This window comes from Nannobrachium achirus (assembly GCF_963921795.1).
Source record: "Nannobrachium achirus genome assembly, chromosome: 11".
Taxonomy (NCBI): Eukaryota; Metazoa; Chordata; class Actinopteri; order Myctophiformes; family Myctophidae; genus Nannobrachium; species Nannobrachium achirus.
Genome location: NC_137820.1, coordinates 34,874,933 through 34,892,075, shown reverse-complemented (window position 1 = coordinate 34,892,075; position 17,143 = coordinate 34,874,933). Strand labels below are relative to the sequence as shown.

Here is a 17,143-nt window from a genome sequence, read left to right as displayed (position 1 = left end):
TCTAAGCTAAGACTAGACCTTGATTTAATAGATGTTATTTCAACAGCTACATATAGTAAAAGATGAAAATCACGTTTAAAATCAAATTGCTTTTTGCTGTGTCTTCACTCACTTCAGCTGGAAGGGAGCGTTGCTGCTAAGCAGTCGACTCATGATCCCTTCTCGTTGACACCACTGTTCTACTGTGTTCTCCTGTACTGTGTTCTCCTCCAGGGCTGTCTGACTGCCACACGACCCGCTGTTGCATACCCACAAGGCATCTGTGCATGAATGAAAGCCTGTCTTGTACCGCAGGACCACCTGTAAATATGATCGTATCATAAATTAAGTTGTTATAGAACACAGGAATACATTGAAAGAAAAACTTCAAGAAGCCATGGTGGAAAAAGTACTAAAATTGAAAGGTCCGCTGTCAGCCCCGAAATTATAATAGTATCATACAGTAGTTCATGTGGTCTCTCTCCCGTGTGGATCCTCAAACAGTCTGAAACTGTCTCAGTGTAACCCTAGGGCTCCACCAAAATGACGGCGTCGACGCTGACGTTGACGTCGGCAGTGGAGCACCCTTCATTAATTAAAACGGGAGCGTTCCCAGCGTTGACGTTGACGCGACGCTCGACGCGCCCGGTGGAGCCGGGGCGTAATCTGTCCAACAACAGCTGACCAGTACAGTAAGTAGTCATACAGTCAGGCTATACAGACAATTCATTTGATTGGCTTATAAGTGCACATCCCCACAATGACATCATAAAAATATTAACTTGTTTTTTTTAAGATGATTCTTAAAGTGACAAACCGTTTAGGTGACAGGCCCCTTTAAGTAAAAGTATCAATACTCTGTTCAAAGTAAATGTACGGAATTAAAAAAGTACAAAAAGATATTGGCATCTAAATGCAAAAACAAGTTTTCATGTATAAAAATCTTTTGAAAATATCTACAAGCTCACAATGCATCGCATCGGCTATTTTCAAATGGCTTAAATGTATATAGGGTTGAAGTTATTAATGTATGTGATTTTCACTGCTGAGAAGAAGAGATAATGCAGGGGTGTCCAAACCTTTTTCAAGGGGGGCACATATTAACTCATTTGCCGCGATGCCCGTAGCGCCCGTAAATTTTCCGCTGTACGGCCCTGCCATGCCCGTAAATCCCGTAAATGTGCTTTTAAATTATGTAATGCTAAATTACACTCTTCCCCAGCCCCTGAAAAAGTTCGAGCCTTCTATCATATAGGGAAACCAAAATATCACACATCAAACCTAGTGTGTTTGAAAACAAGAGTGTAATAAATGTATAAATCTCAATAAAAGTGTATAATTCTCCCCATAATCCACAGTGAAGGAACAGTGATGGCATTTCGCACGCACCGCTGCAGCCTGGCTGGCTACAGGCAGCACAACGCCGTTCTTTTTTTTTTTTTTTTTTCTCAGCCTCCTCACTCCAACATGCAGCCATGCCATTCACACACACCCCCATTCCTACACAAATCCTTGACCTAACATCTATGGAAATGCCAAGTGAATCTCTGAATGGCAAGATGTCAGAATGGAGAATGCCCCCCAAGCGAGGCAGTAGCTACAACAGTGCAGCTCGATCTAACTATAGAGACCATTATAAATAAATCAAACACAATCCGGTGACATTTTCACTTGAAAAGCCCTGAAGTTGAACTGCCATGGGCCAATATACACAGCTCCATAAAGCCCCAGAAATATCCACAACAAAATAGGAGCGACTTTTGTCGCAGCCACAACAACAGTTAGCAGGGATGTCACAAGGGGGGGGGAAGTAGAACGTGGGGCTGAGTTACTAGGGCCCAAGGTGGAAGGGCCTTTGATATTTTATACTTTTGCTATTGAAAAATAGCAGATCTACAAGCTCACAGCACGGCACTGAGTGCCGCGCTGCGAGCTTGTAGATCTGCTATTTTTTAAATCCCCATATGAAGAACATTCATGGGGGGCCCACAGTGAATCCTTGTACCCAGGGCCCAGAACCGACACCTTTGCTTTAAATCAATACCACCACAGACACACCACATATACGTACCGCGGCTTCCTCAGAGTTGGAATATCCACCGATTTCGTGGTCCCGGGGGTGGCAAAAGAGGTCAATGGACTAATATAAAAGAGACTTGTTTTCCGACTCCCTGGCCAACCTCTGTGGAGTGAGTCGCTCCGGTCGAGATGATGATGGACGAGCGACATCTCCCCAGTCTCCGGACAGCTACATAGTAGACAAAAAGTCAATGGTCGCCTGGACTGGGCTCCCCGGGGGACCCCTTCCTCCTTCGCCGCTGGTCACATCTTGTCCACCCATCTTGCAGCAACCTGCGAGCAGTGCCTGATCATGGTGGCTCACGGAAATCGCGTCGGTAAAAATATATCCTCGTGTGGTGTGTCCATACAATCCCAAGCATTATGTCGCCTCGATCCTTTGTATAATGAGCTGTCTGAAACATACGATGACGATGGATCCCAGTAACAGTGAGGCCGAATATGAGGAAGAAGGGCGACGATCGTTCCATTTGCTGTAAATTTCTTTTTTCACTTTCATCCTAACTTTGTGCTGTGGGCCGTTTCGGACGGTAGCAGCCAGGGCAGTACCCGTGGAAAACTTGGAGCTGTATGCTGTGGTGGAATCCTGGCTAATCAGTGATCCGTTCTGAAGCCCGCCTACTGTATCCGGTTTTGTACAAACTCACATACACGCAAGAAACGTTTCCGTATCCGATATAGACCCAGACCGGATCAGCAACGGCTTTGATTGATTGATTGATTGGCCTATGGCGATGGAGCTTTATTGGCACGAGAGCACGACCAGAGGTGTCAATTGGGTATGGCAAGCTATGGCAGCTGCCATACCTTGGCTACAGGGGAAAATAATAAAATGTACTGTAATCGTGCCTGTTGCTAAGGTATGGCAACATGACTGGTGACACCAGTCATGTTGCCATACCTTAGCTTTTTCTGAACTGACGCCGCTGAGCACGACGTAGTTCTCGCCAAGCAAGTGTCAAGTGTGTGTGTGTGTGTGTGTGTGTGTGTGTGTGTGTGTGTGTGCGCGCGCGTGTGTGTGTGTGTGTGAGGAGGTACTGCAGACCATCGTGGGCCAGTCCAATATAAAAAGCGTATTTCTCTTTGTGTGAAGTAAGACGCCCTAAGGGCAAGAGGTGACCTATTACAGCACTATTACACAATTCCAGTTATACACAATTACACTTATTACACTAGTACACTCATCTGCTAAGTGCCTGAAGCCATAAATACATATCAAGTGCATTATGTGCTTGAAAAAAGACATTCACAAAAACCTAAATAACTCCCTTTCATTAGATTTTCAAGCTCGGAAAATCAAAAAACAAGGGTTTTGAAATGGTACATTGTAAATACAAAATTATATTTTTTTGGTGAAACTAGAGCTTGTCCTCTTTCATTTTCATTACTGTATGACATTGTCGTGCAAATACAGAATTTAGGAAAAATGTAAATATAAAAAAATATATCATTGTACAAAATGGCAGAAAAGCCATACAGTACAATGTTAAAATGGCAGCAAATGAGTTAAGGGCCGACTACATCTCCTGACATAATGTACCTCAGGAAGGTACCCTAACCCTAACCCTAACCATAACAAAGTCACATACTGTATTGCATCAGTATTTAATATCAATGGTCTTTTGTCAGGTGTGTGCTCTGAACAAAACACAAATAACTCAGCCTTATCTCACATTACCAAATGTAACCAGACGTGCAAGGTAAATAATCCTGACAAAATATACCCTGGGAAAATATTCTTGTTTGACGGTGCCGGTGAGCCGTTTATGAACACCGCAATTTGCCCCCTTGCCGCACTTTGGGCACCCCTGAGATAATTAGGTCAGCGATTCCCCATTGGTTTTGGCCGTCAGGATATTAAGTTAGAATATCCTGACGGCCATTCTAAGTGGGCTCCCAAATAATTGGCAAAACACTATACAAGATTTTATTGATAATATAACATAAAAATATATGAACAAAGTGTATGTAAAAACTTGTTATTTTTTAAAAACCTTTAAAAACTAGTCTCCATTCTGATGATAAATAGCAACTTATAATACATACATTACGAGGGCTTGGCACAAAGGGCGTAAGTGAAATTCTCTGAATTTTACAAGATAACTCCATTGATTGTAATTGTAATTAAAAACAATATTTTTGGGGAAATCTATATTTTAATGCAGATTAGGCTTAATGATGTTTTTAATTAAATTATTACAATTAATGAAAAGCATGAGTAAAAGTATTAAAGTGTTGCCATCAAAATGTACTTAAAGTACCAAAAGTAAAAGTATAAAATCTTTGAAAATAGCCAATCTTCAAGCTCACACCGCGTATTGACAAAAGGTTAGAACATTAAGTACATTCATTTGTACCATTAAGTCACAAAATAAACACATTTACACTGGAGTGAAATAATGATAAAAACATTGAATGATTACAGAACAGGGATTTAGTTTGGACTGGAGAATTGCAAATTAGCAATTAGCATTATCAATGTTAATCAATGCATATTAAATGCAGAAAGAAAAGACACCCTGTACCTACCGAGACAGCTCCATTTGGGTGCGTGTCCTTTGGGTCAAAGGCTATGACCGTTCCATAAAAGTGGGACGCCTGAGCCCCGCAGAGCAACAGCAACAGGAATGGTATTGAAAAGAGACACATGGTCTGGTGAGTGATGAACAGTAAGTAAGAAAGACCCAATTCAGGCAACCAAGTTATGTACTGTTGCTTGGTATGAGGAAAGTATGAGGAAATCACCCTAGCAACAAACTGTTAGAGATGATGGGAAGCAGGAATGCCAAACAGGAAAGGAATGAGCTCTGAATGTGGCCATTAGGGCTGTCACGATTGCAACATGTAATTTGATGATTCATTGTGACACAAATAATTGCGATTAACGATTTAATTGTGTTGCTGCGTTGAACTTTGGAACATTATGAATGAAAATGATATTTCTCATTGGTTTTTAGGCTAAAAAGGGACAAAAGGGCAGATATGACGAATAAATTACATGATTTGATAAATGTTTTGCGATTATCTCAAAGAATTGAAATTAAGGCGATTACCTACAGTATGTAATGATTGTGAATAAAACTAAAACGGAAAACATAAATCAATTAATGTATATGCTTGATCACTTGTTCTTTCAAGCAAACAAACACACGCAAGCACGAAAAACAATATAGTCAATAGACTTGCTAATCCAAAAAAAGCTGACTCATTCTGGGTGTACTGTATTTTATGTTGACACATAAAGCACTTTGTAACCATGTTTTGAAATGCGCTTTATAAATAAAGTGTATTCTTATATTCTTATATAATGACTGACCGTGTAGTGCACAACAGAGGAGTTCAATCTACTCCAGAATCACTGAGTTACTGAGTTAGTTACCAAGCTCACAACGCTGTGACCTGAAGATTTAACAGAATATTGTATGTTTGCCTGAGAATAGGGACACTAGGGTTCATGTGGGTAAAGCCCTTTGCACACAGGACATTTGCGTTTTTTTCGTTTGCTGCATGAATAAAACGCATTGGATTTGGTGTGCAATGCTGTGCGGAATCGGCGCTGCGGATCCCAAAAGGAGTCATAAAAGGAGTGAAGAGTTTTTTACCGCATGCGACAAGACGCACGAATCGAACTGGGTTCGATCGAGAAAAAGACGCACGGCCGCAGCCACTCGTCGCACGGCCAATTCGGATCCGGTGTGCATGAGGTCGTAGAGAATCATTGTTTTCTTTTAAAAAAGTGAAATTGTCCGTTTTATCCGCACGGATAAACGCGCCTGTGTGCAAAGGGCTTAACTCTGTTATCCCTGCTTGGGGCGAGAGTGGCCCCAGGTCGGCCTTATGAAGGTCCCTGGTCGAAATGTCTTTGAGCAAGACACTGGACCACTAATTGGCATAGTCATAGGCCACATTCTCACATATAATTCTTTATAGTTGGTGCGATTTGGAGAGGTGAAGTTGCAACATTCTTGCATATTTAATTAATGCGTTTGCACCCACACTGCACTTTGTCAACCGCAACAAGGAATGGCTTAGACCACGCCTGTCCACGGGACATGTATGTTTTATCTAAGCTGCCATCTCCCTGTGTTTATTCATTCTTCAAGTTCAACCCACAATGTTACCGCAGAACCCGTTACCCCCACAGGCGGTAGCCTATTTACCTGCGGTCCTTTTATCTGACTGTGAGCAACTCCTCACAAATAAACTATGCACGATCAAGGGAGCGGTGATCAGAAATGAAATCACTGAGGGGACGACCACGGGCCGTAGGCTAATGGTCAGAAATCTAATGGGAACGGATGGTCGGGAGGGGGATTTAAACTATTATATATTTAACCCGTACAACGCTCTATATACCACAATGTTTCATTGCCTGTATTTGAGGCGGATGCATTCACACCAACCGCATGCTGTATCGAATCGAAACCACAGTTTTTTGGGGGATTTGCATTCGTTTCTTTGATTCGCAAAAGAATACAGATGTGTCTTCACACATGCCCAAACTATGCACATTTTCAGACAATACGCTACAGGATTCGTTTTAATCGCAATAAAAGCTGCCTATGTGAATGTCACCTTAAGCACATTCTGGAGTTTAAACTCAGTCATGAACTAATCTTCCATGTCCCTGTGTCTTATAACTCAATGCACTTCCAAAACCTCCATCATAAAAATCTGCAGGTGACACATTGTAAACAACAACAAGCCAGACACCTGAAAAACAGGATGCCTCAAATTTCACTCTGACACGTACGGCACAAAGTCATTTTGCACAATAGCAGACAATAAAAAATATGTTACAATTCTCCTGACGCATTCCCGTGTGGTTTAACACCAACTTCAGGGAGACACTGAAATGTTTGTGTCTGTGTGAAAAAACCCTGAGACTTCTAGTGATTGGTATAGGCCTCAAGCCAGGCCCTGCAGAACTGAAAAGTAGATTAGCTAATGGTCATGTGAGCCCGCAACATGTTGAAGAGAAAAGCACAATACAATAAAGTAACGACAGAGGACTAGGGTTAGCTACAGTAGGCCTATGCATCATATACATCAAACATATAATTTTCCGAATGTCTGAGTGTCTGTCTGAAACAGCGTTTCTCCTCAGTGGCTGGAGCAATTGATCTGAAATTGCATCACCATTAGCATATGAACACACCTAACATAACTGTGAAGCCCGTTTGTCACTTTCACAAATCATATGCTGTATATTAGCATTTTTATGGTGTATCTACTATCTATTCTGCACACAGTATCTCTGTAGCCATTAAACGAAACGGGTATTTCTTACATTGATGCGCCTACATATTATCATGCAAACACCAGTTAAAGTTACTTTCCATCCCTCATATACTGTGTGCACAGTGCACACATCCCATAACCCACACACTGCACATCATTTCGGAGCTCATAAAAGGGCTAGTTCCTTATAACTTAAAGGTAGGAACTGGCAGGACAGGAGGCCTATGCATTGGTGGACATGGGAGTTTAGTCATTACTTTTTTAATCCACTAGAGGGTGCTATAACCATGTCACACTAAACTGAAAAAATATTGGCCATTGGAGCAGCCTCAAAACCAGTCTCTTCCTGCCTTAGAACAGAAGATGGGAGGAGTCAGTTTACTAGGCTAGAGCAGACTTGGCATGAAAAATAAAATGGCTCACACCAGCTCTCTCTCTCTCTCTCTCTCTCTCTCTCTCTCTCTCTCTATACAGTATATATATATATATATATATATATATATATATATATATATATATATATATATATATTCATATAAGCTTATTATTTTGGTTGATTATATATTTGTTGTATGGACCAATACTGTTGAAAATGACATGACATCACACCGTTCATTTAGATAGGACATATAGATGACATTAGATAGATATTTTAACTTTAAGTGCTGAAACGCAGCCTTAACTTAGAACAGTGGTTCCCAAACTGGGGGTCGGGATCCCCAGGGCGTCCCCCAAATTATTTTGGGGGGTCCCCAGATGATTAGCAAACTGTAAACAAGCCAACATACAGTATAGGTGTATACAGGGCATCTGCACATTTCCAAAGTTACGATTTAATTACTTTTAAAACCTTGTTAATACAAATTTGTCAAATATTGAAATGGGCAAACATTGTCAAAATAGCCAATCTACAAGTACCCCTTAGTAGTGCCTCTATTTTCACAATATTTATCAGTGCAACCGAGTCAACCTAAATGTAATGCCTACATTTCCATGTTCTTGTCAGGGTGGGGGGGTTCCCAGTTAAACATGATAAAAATTTTAAAAACGCTCACAAATATTCCAAAATTGTCACTAGAAAAACACAAAAATTACGTAAAATCGTAGATCTACAAGGATGATCCCCCCCAACCGCAGTAAATCCAGCCCACCCTTCATCCTCCTCCTCCTCCTCCTCCTCTTCCTCCTCATCATCATCATCATCATGGTCCAGCGTTACAGAGTCTTTTTGTCTTCAGCGTTCTGTTGGGGGCACACACACACACACACACACACACACACACACACACACACACACACACACACACACACACAGACACACACACACACACACACACACACACACACACACACACACACACACACAGGCATCGAGATGAAAACACACAAACAAGTTTTCACGATTTTCAACTTGTATATCTGTATATTTTTTCATAGTTAAATCATAAAATAATGGTTAAAGTAATAACGTGTTCCAGGTCTTAATGGGCTGGCAGTAGTAGGCCATGGACACCTAGAGAAGCTGGTTCTTAAAACGTTTTTCATGTCAGATCCATGCAGGTGGCCACGGACCCCCATCTGAGAATGTTTTGTTTCAGGGACCCCAGAAGAGGAGATCCGTATTAAGAAACTAACTAATATTTAAAATGTCCCAAACATTTTCGAGATTGTTCCATTCATTATTTAAAAAAATAAGGAGGTATACAAAGCAGCGCAAAGTGACACGTTGTGATTTTGTAGATATGCTATTTTTTAATAGTAAACATACACATGGATAAAGTGGTTGAAATGACTGTGATGCGTCATTAACAAATACAGTATACAGATGCTGCATTAACAATGTGGGGTCTGTGGACCCACAGGGGTCCTAGGGGGCTTCCAGGGAGTCCCCAGTTAATAGAGCATCACAATCATCATCATGTTTTCTTTGATATGTATCGTTTCATTTTGTTTGTATTTTAACAATGTGATCAACGTATCAACCAGGCCCCTAATGGTACTTGTTTCTGTCTAATACAGTATTCAATCAATCAACGAGGAGCTCCTCCCACCTGTTTGACGTGCAGGCTAGTCCTCATGGGTCTGCTCTGCTTTCTGTTTGTCTGTGGCCGCAGCCAGCTGGTCCAACAGGGTCACCAAACGACGCATAACGCTGAGGAGAGGACAGGAGGTGAGGGGAGGTGAGGTGAGGTGAGGTGAGGGGAGTTGAGGTGAGGAGAGGAGAGGAGAGGAGAGTCACTGACAGTGTAGGCTACCCGATTTCAAAATCTTTTATTATATATTGTATACATATTAAAACAAATATAAGGATTTCCATAAATAAATTAAAATAATAATTAGAAAAGAAATGCCAATCTACAAGCTAATGGTTTGAAATAGGCTAATAATAGTTCAAAACTAAATTTATAGGAAATCAAAAAAATTATATAAAGGGAAAGGCCTATAAATAAATAAAAATGGGCCGCAAGCCCGCGACCCACAATTGGGTCCCGACCATGCACAGTGTGCTAGATGAGTGGTTTTCAACCTTTTTCATATCAAGAAGGCATTTATTCAGCTTTTGAGCCACAGACCAACATTTGATGACATTTAGCCTCTCGGACCCAAAACGTACAGTATATCCACACGTTTCCAGTGTCCCATGTGAAATGTGGGCATCACTTCCTGTTCCTCTTAGCATTCTTACTGGTTGCTGTTGCTGATATGAGCCTGTGGCACCTGAATCTCTGCGTTACTTGGTGCTTTGTTAAGTGATTTGATTCAGCTGTGTGGAGGACGTTAAGCCCACATTAAACACACACCCCTTTTCCCCAGTAAACTCCTTGGGAAACTTGTGGATATAGTTTGTTTTTGCTGCTTTATTGTATGTATGGTATTGATGTTGGTACCATAGGAGAGATAACAAGCGTCATTTTTTCTACATTCTCTAACTGGGTAGACTTCTTGTAAATTAAGTAATGCAGATGTTTAATCATAATGTAACTCTTGAGAGTGTAAAATGAAACCAAATGAACCCGTAAGGATCCATTTACTTTCATTTTACACTCTCAAGAGTTAAAGATCTATAAGGTTCCATTTGGTTACCAACTCTCCATCATTTTGTCGGGGACCCTGGAACCCCCTCAAGGACTATCTGGTAGTGAGTGACACATGTCTGTTCCGCTTCCTATCACGGCTGTTGTTTACATATAGTCTGGTAGGAAGGTAGGCCACCCGAGAGATATATTTTTCTAACCTACCTTTTTAGAATCCTTAAGGTGTCTAGTTAATGAATTTTGATGTTCCCAGATCCAATTATTGTCCCATATATGTTTTCTTAACCATATGTTGTGTCCGTCCTGGATTTTTGGCTGTGAAAACAAATAACTTTAAATCAACATAGCTCCTGAACCATAAAACCGACAGAAACCATTCACCCCATTTTATGTTCGTCTTTGCAAGATGAATTGATTGATATGAAGATTTGCCATGGTTCCATCATGTTTAGTGCATTAAAACCCAAATAAACACAAACAAAATTAAAATTCGCCTAAACTGGATCACAACAACTCCTCCCCCATGCACCCTATTGATGTATTTTTTCTAACATTTGCATTTTTACAATCTTCAAGATGTGTAGTAAACAAATGTTGATGTTCCCCACTTGAAATATTGACACATGTATGTTTATTCTGGCATAGTGTTTGCTATAGTGAATCTTTGCAAATGCAAAAAAGAGAATGTAAAATCTACATAAGGTCTTAACTATACATTATTCTGAGACAAATGTCCAATTTGTCTGTTTCATTTTGGCATAAGGCATTAAGGGAGATGGCTAGTGACATAATATGTACATTTATGGATCATCAATACTCAAATAAATGCTAAAATGCAGACAATTCAATAGCGTGCAGGCTCCGTGGCTGTCGGCTTTGCAGCGTGAGTTTTTGGTGAAAACGGTGTCTTGTGTATATGGGCCCTTAGATGACTTACAACCAGAGGAAGAGTGAGAAGCCGGAGATGTAAAGGTTCCTCTGGGACCGGAACAGCTTCATGTGCAGGTGGTCGAACAGGTTGGGGTTCAGCTTGGCCTCCAGCTGTTGCTGTGGCCCCGAGTACTTCTGGACCTCACGCAATGCATCTACACACACACACACACACACACACACACACACACACACACACACACACACACACACACACACACACACACACACACACACACACACACACACACACTCACACTTGAAACTATTTTAACCATGGAAGATTCAATGAAAACACCCGTCCTTTTTCTGGTTTTATTATATATATTTTTTTCATTTTCCCAAAAAGATTATAAAAATAAATAAAAGATTTAATAAAATTAATATCAAATATCTAAATACTGAATCAAGCAACTTAAAATCTGTCCAGGGTGGTCACAAAAGCCTGATTATACAATAAAATGACCAAAGTGAAATATCCTTTTAACAAAATGTTCAAAATGTCCATTGATTGATTGATTGATTGATTGATTGGTTAGCAGATTGATTTAAAAAAAAAGAAGAAAAAAAAGAAGAGAAGATAAGGTACAGTTCCATACAAAAGGATGCTAAAAGGATAAACCCGAGAAAGCACTATGGCTTGTTTCCATTGGGGTCCTGTGCATAGTGAACATACTGGTGTCATAGTATATAGATATACTATAGTGATAACAGAACTGGTGTTGTTGACTTTACCTACAAACAGGATGATGAGCACCAGGATCATAGCGAAGAAAACCCTGTTCCAGTACGGAGACAACCAGCTCCACAAGCTCCAGTTAAACACAGAGCGCCACCTACAGGCAGAACATTTCAAATGAATTCTGTACTGACAGTTATAGGACAGACAGACAGACCAGTGACATCATCAGTAGGCAGATTTGGTCATTTATTGGTCATATTATAATTTGTATTATTATTATTATAGAAGGCTGTAAATTCTATTCGCTTGACATTAGGGATGGGACGATAATCGTTATTATCGTTTATCGTGATGAAAAAAACAATAATCGTATCATGGAGATTTACATTAATCGTGAATTTATCCTCCGTCACTGGGATCAATTCACCTTTTATTTGCCGAGCTACCATACATCTTTTTTTCACTCTCTACCAAATCTCTTTGCCAAAACATTGTCGATCTACAAGCTCTGCTATTTGTAGATCTGCTATTTTTTAGGGCAAATGTTCCGTCCCAGGATAATGTATGTTGGGGATATTTTGATTATTGCGATAATATCGTAAATCGCAATTTATTTGGTCACAATAATCTTCATATCGTCCCATCCCTACTTGAAATCCCCATCGATAATGATGTCACTTGTAGTAGACAGGTTTCTGAGCTTGCACGGAAACACATTCAGGCCATTTCTTTTACATTCATAAACCTGTGATGTGACCATAAAGTTGACGGTGTGACTGTGACGGTACCTCTTGGCAGAGACGAAGGGCAGACACAGGACGAGGATGAGGAAGATCTCCACGTAGAGGAAGAAAGCCACGGCGGTCCACTGGAGACCCATGCTGACAGAGACGCTGACACACTGACTGACAAGAGAACAGACAATAACACATGAACGAGTTAGTATACAATTCAACTCAATTTAATTCAATTGAATGTAGGCCTGTCACAATTATTACATAATCGTCATTATTATCAAAAATAGTGGAAATAGCAGATCTACAAGCTCACAGCAAACGTGTCGCATATCAGAGCTTGTAGATCGGCAATTTCCAAAATGAATGTTCTTTTTAAGTATAAAGTTGTCAAATATGTCAGTCATTTCTTTGTATATTTAGGTTATGTGTCATATCTGCCATGTGCAACTTCAAATACAAGCCAAACAGAAATATAATTGTCAACGATAAACAATTTGAGTGTAAAATGTCATAATCGTGACAGCCCTAATTCAAAGGAACTTTATTGGCATGAGAAAACATATGTTTACTTTAAATTGCCAAAGCAAGTGTCATAATATAATAAAAACAGTTGAAAAGGGGGAACATAGTATATACTGTGTACAGTTGGAGGGGCTACATCAGCTATCTCACAGTTTGGAGCATAATCAAGCAGCGATCATTTGCAGTCGCTTTGGGACCAGGCTTAGTCTATTTACAAGTCACGGGTAGCAGCCGCCTGAAGGTGACTTTTCATACCAATTTTGAAGGAGGCTAGGGATTTGCTCTCCTTTAAGGCTTGTGGAAGGGCGTTCCACATGTTGGTGGTATAGCAGGAGAACGAATTAGAGCCTTGTTTAGTGTTAAATCTAAGTTGATGATTATTAGTGGAGCTGCCTCTGGTGTTGTGATCGTGAACATCCTTGACCTTTAGGAAGTACCGTAGTTTGTTAGGTACATGGGTATCTTGGAGGTGTAGTGTATCGTGTACACCAGGACCATTGCAAGATGTTGTACTCTGTCAGCTACTTTGAGCCACCCCACGCTTTCGTGGTGATGATCGGTAAGGTGGGCCCGAGGAGGAAGACCAAGCACGACCCTGATAAGTTTGTTCTGGGCTGTTTGGCAGCTGGGGCATCGCGATACCAGACAAGTACTCCGTAATCAATGAGGGGCCCAATAAGAGCACCTCCTAGGGTCTTTCGAGATTTAATATTGATCAGCGGGGCAACTCTTTGCAAGAAACAAATTCGTTGGTTGACTTTATTGATTACCTTGGTAGTCATTTTTTCACTAGATAGGTTAGCCTCCAGGATGCAACCCAGGTAGAAGATGTGTTTTTTCTTGCTATCACAGTGTCACCTACTTTAATTGTGAAGTTCTCAACTTAGTCCAATGGGTTTTCGGTCTGGTAGTTTTTGCGCAGAGACCCTGTGCCAGCTGACTACACAGTACACACACTGACTTCAACAGGGGTCCCGGGATCCCTAGGGTACAATCTACAATCTATAATTTAGGCATTTAGCAGACAATACCGTTAGTGCCTATTGAGATTGGCAGATTTCACCCAGGTTTTTTCATCTCACTCACGTCACTTTGTCTGCTGACCTCACTCAGCAACAAAATAAACAGAAAATAAACAATTTTTTGCAGTGATCACCCCATGATGTGCACTGCAATGAAGTTTCAAAATGCACTACATTGCAGGCGCTTTTTTGAGAGTGAAAAAAATAAGACGTGTGACATGTGTGATCTTGGCAGGTTGCCCCAGAAAATGTGCCGATCTCAACAGGCACTATCGGCATATACAGTCCACTGGATTAAAGGAGTGTATGCAGTGTGGTGCAGGAAAATATATATACAAAAGAAAAAAAACAAAACAGAAGCAGGTCATCTGTTGAAGGAGCTGTTTGCTATCAAGGCAAAGGAAGTCAGAACTGGACGAACAAGTAAAGCTTATTTCCGTCGATTGAAGTGTTTAAAAGTGCACAATAATAACACAATAGCATTAGCAGCTACAATAACACTCCACAGCCATAATCGATGGAAATAAGCCTCCGTACACAGCCCTCACCATCAGACTTCCAAACCGAAAAAAGTTTGCTCACCTCTGATCAAAGTGTAGGAGTCCTCGAAAGACGTGAGACAGCACAGCGGCAGCATGCAAACACGTTGAGCTTTGAGCAGACTGCCAACCACACAATCACCACCCGTCCCCTGTAAAGACCTCCCTCCTTCAGTGCAGTGTTAATTTTGTTGACTAAGACTAAGATTTTGATATTTAGTCGACAAAGACTAGACTAAGACTAAACATTTTGAGATGTCAAAATTAACAGTGCTTCAGAGGCTGGGCCTCTTCCAAGTGGGACCATAGACGAGGGCGTGTGTACTGTGCACACAGCACTGTGAGTGCGGGACATTTGAGGACAAAGCCATTAGTTGTGAGGTTGCATTCTTCAGATCCTGTCATTATCTCATCACTCATCGTGTACAACGGCGTACCTTTACGTCACTGTTTCTCTAATCTCTCAATGCCATGCGGTAACGATTCAAACAGTGGGTAGGGGTCCCTGACCAATTTCTATGGGTCGCAAGTAAATATCACCCCCCCCCCCCCCCTCTTGTTTCCTACATTAAAATAATAATAATAATGATAATATATCCACCTCTTTCCGCGGGAGTTTACTGGAGATTATTTGGACCTATTTGGACCACACTTCCGGTTTAACAGCAGACATACAAGCTCACGTCGCGTCACAGATGCAACCCGTTGTGAGCTTGTAAATCACACTTGGCTGCGGCGCCGGAAGCTCGGTACAATGTCTGCGCAATCAATGCACTATGGGGCGTTGGAAACCCGTGGATACAAAGTAAAAATAAATTAAAGAAATGAAGGCAGAAATGTTTTATGTATTAGAACGAATGTCAAAAGTATTTCATGATTATTTAAAAACTCAACCTTCTTTTTTCTTTCTTTCTTTTTTTATTGAGTAATTGAGTAATACATAAAACTGTTTTGCCTTCCTTTGTTTTCTTTCTTTTTTTTATTATTTAAAGAGTAGTGAAAATAGCTGATCCGCAAGCTCACAACGTGCCACTATGGGTCCCAGGGAGACATCACATTTCCTTTTTACGCATGGTCTTCTGGGGGTCCCGGGCACAAAACATTTTCATATGGGGGGGGGGGGGGGGGTTCCTTAAACCTAGACCACCTACGCTATTTTTTGTTACAACATCACTAACTATAATATATTTTACCCAATATAATATATATTCCATAAAAAAAGTACGTGGCAGCTTGAGGTAATCTTCTCCGCAAAATCAGTGAACAAAATTGGGTATTGTTTAAATAATATTCCTAAAAAAAGTAAAGGGGCTGCATGGGATCTTCCTGGGACATGTGAGACGTGGGAGAATGGGATTTCTTCAAAAGGACCCATCCACCTCAGACATCAGCAATAGCCTCGCGTAGCCAGGCTTACTCATCTCCGAAGAGAAAAGCCTGGTGACAATAGAAAGCAGAAAGCGTTCAACTTCCGCCGTAGGAATTTCACCGGAAGCTGTATTTTTTTCACGGTGCGGTGTTCCTGCAAACGTATTCCCTGCATGAAATTAACTCTGGTCTACGTCTCCTGCTCCGTCGGTTGCGCTCGCAATAAACAATATACAAACAAAAACATTGATTCAAGCAATGTTACACCTATTAAGAGTGAGTTAAAAGCTACAATCTATTTTAGTTTTTTCGCTGGGGAATGTAAACAGACCCGCAACGTATGACGTAACGTCCGTTAAACGCAGACTTCCGCTAGAAATCTTGGAACACACCGGAAGGCATATTGTCTACAGGGTGCATCAGCAACATTATTAAAATCAATCACAATACATAATTGTCCGGGTGAAAATCCCCCTGGCGTTAGTGCTCTAGGGTTAATGGCACAAACAAGTTTGAGATGAGAACGACATTTGTAGAATCGGCCACGGGTCTTAATGAGTTAATGTAAAACACAACTATTGCAGCTAGTTTGATAAACGTCGAACAAGTGTAGCTGGTAGAACTTGATCTTCTCCTGTCCTTAAATGAGACTGTCCTCTGTCAAATAAGAAACACTTGACCTATATAATATGCTCTCGCTCACCTTTTCAGCTATTTGCTCTTTTGCTCATGATGGCAGCATGCACTGACGGCACTGATAAGAAACCAATTATTAAAATCCCATAGATTTGGACGTGCATGCTGCATGTAATGCCTGTCTCAGCCCCAGGACTGCGGCGACTGCCCCCTAGCTGCCAGTATACAGTTGATGACCTCTCTAGGATTTTTTTATTGAAGAATTTATCATACGTTTGCATATGGGAAAAGGTACAGTTTCATGACAGTAAAGTTCACTGGTACAGTGCCAACTAAAAGGTTAGGTCCAAGAAAGCCCATGGCTTATTTAAAT

At 40.9% G+C, this 17,143-nt stretch overlaps 1 protein-coding gene across 1 annotated transcript; it reads right to left on the bottom strand.

Moving 5' to 3' along the window:
- Positions 1–8,506: 8,506 nt before the first annotated feature.
- bcap29 (B cell receptor associated protein 29) lies at positions 8,507–16,878 on the bottom strand. Its single transcript, XM_080737031.1, has 7 exons — positions 16,838–16,878; positions 14,810–14,935; positions 12,735–12,851; positions 12,000–12,100; positions 11,272–11,419; positions 9,351–9,451; positions 8,507–8,541 (listed from the first exon to the last, which is right to left on the bottom strand). The coding sequence occupies exons 3-6, from the start codon at positions 12,824–12,826 to the stop codon at positions 9,367–9,369; spliced, it is 426 nt and encodes a 141-aa protein (XP_080593157.1). The 5' UTR covers positions 12,827–12,851; positions 14,810–14,935; positions 16,838–16,878; the 3' UTR covers positions 8,507–8,541; positions 9,351–9,366.
- Positions 16,879–17,143: the final 265 nt, after the last annotated feature.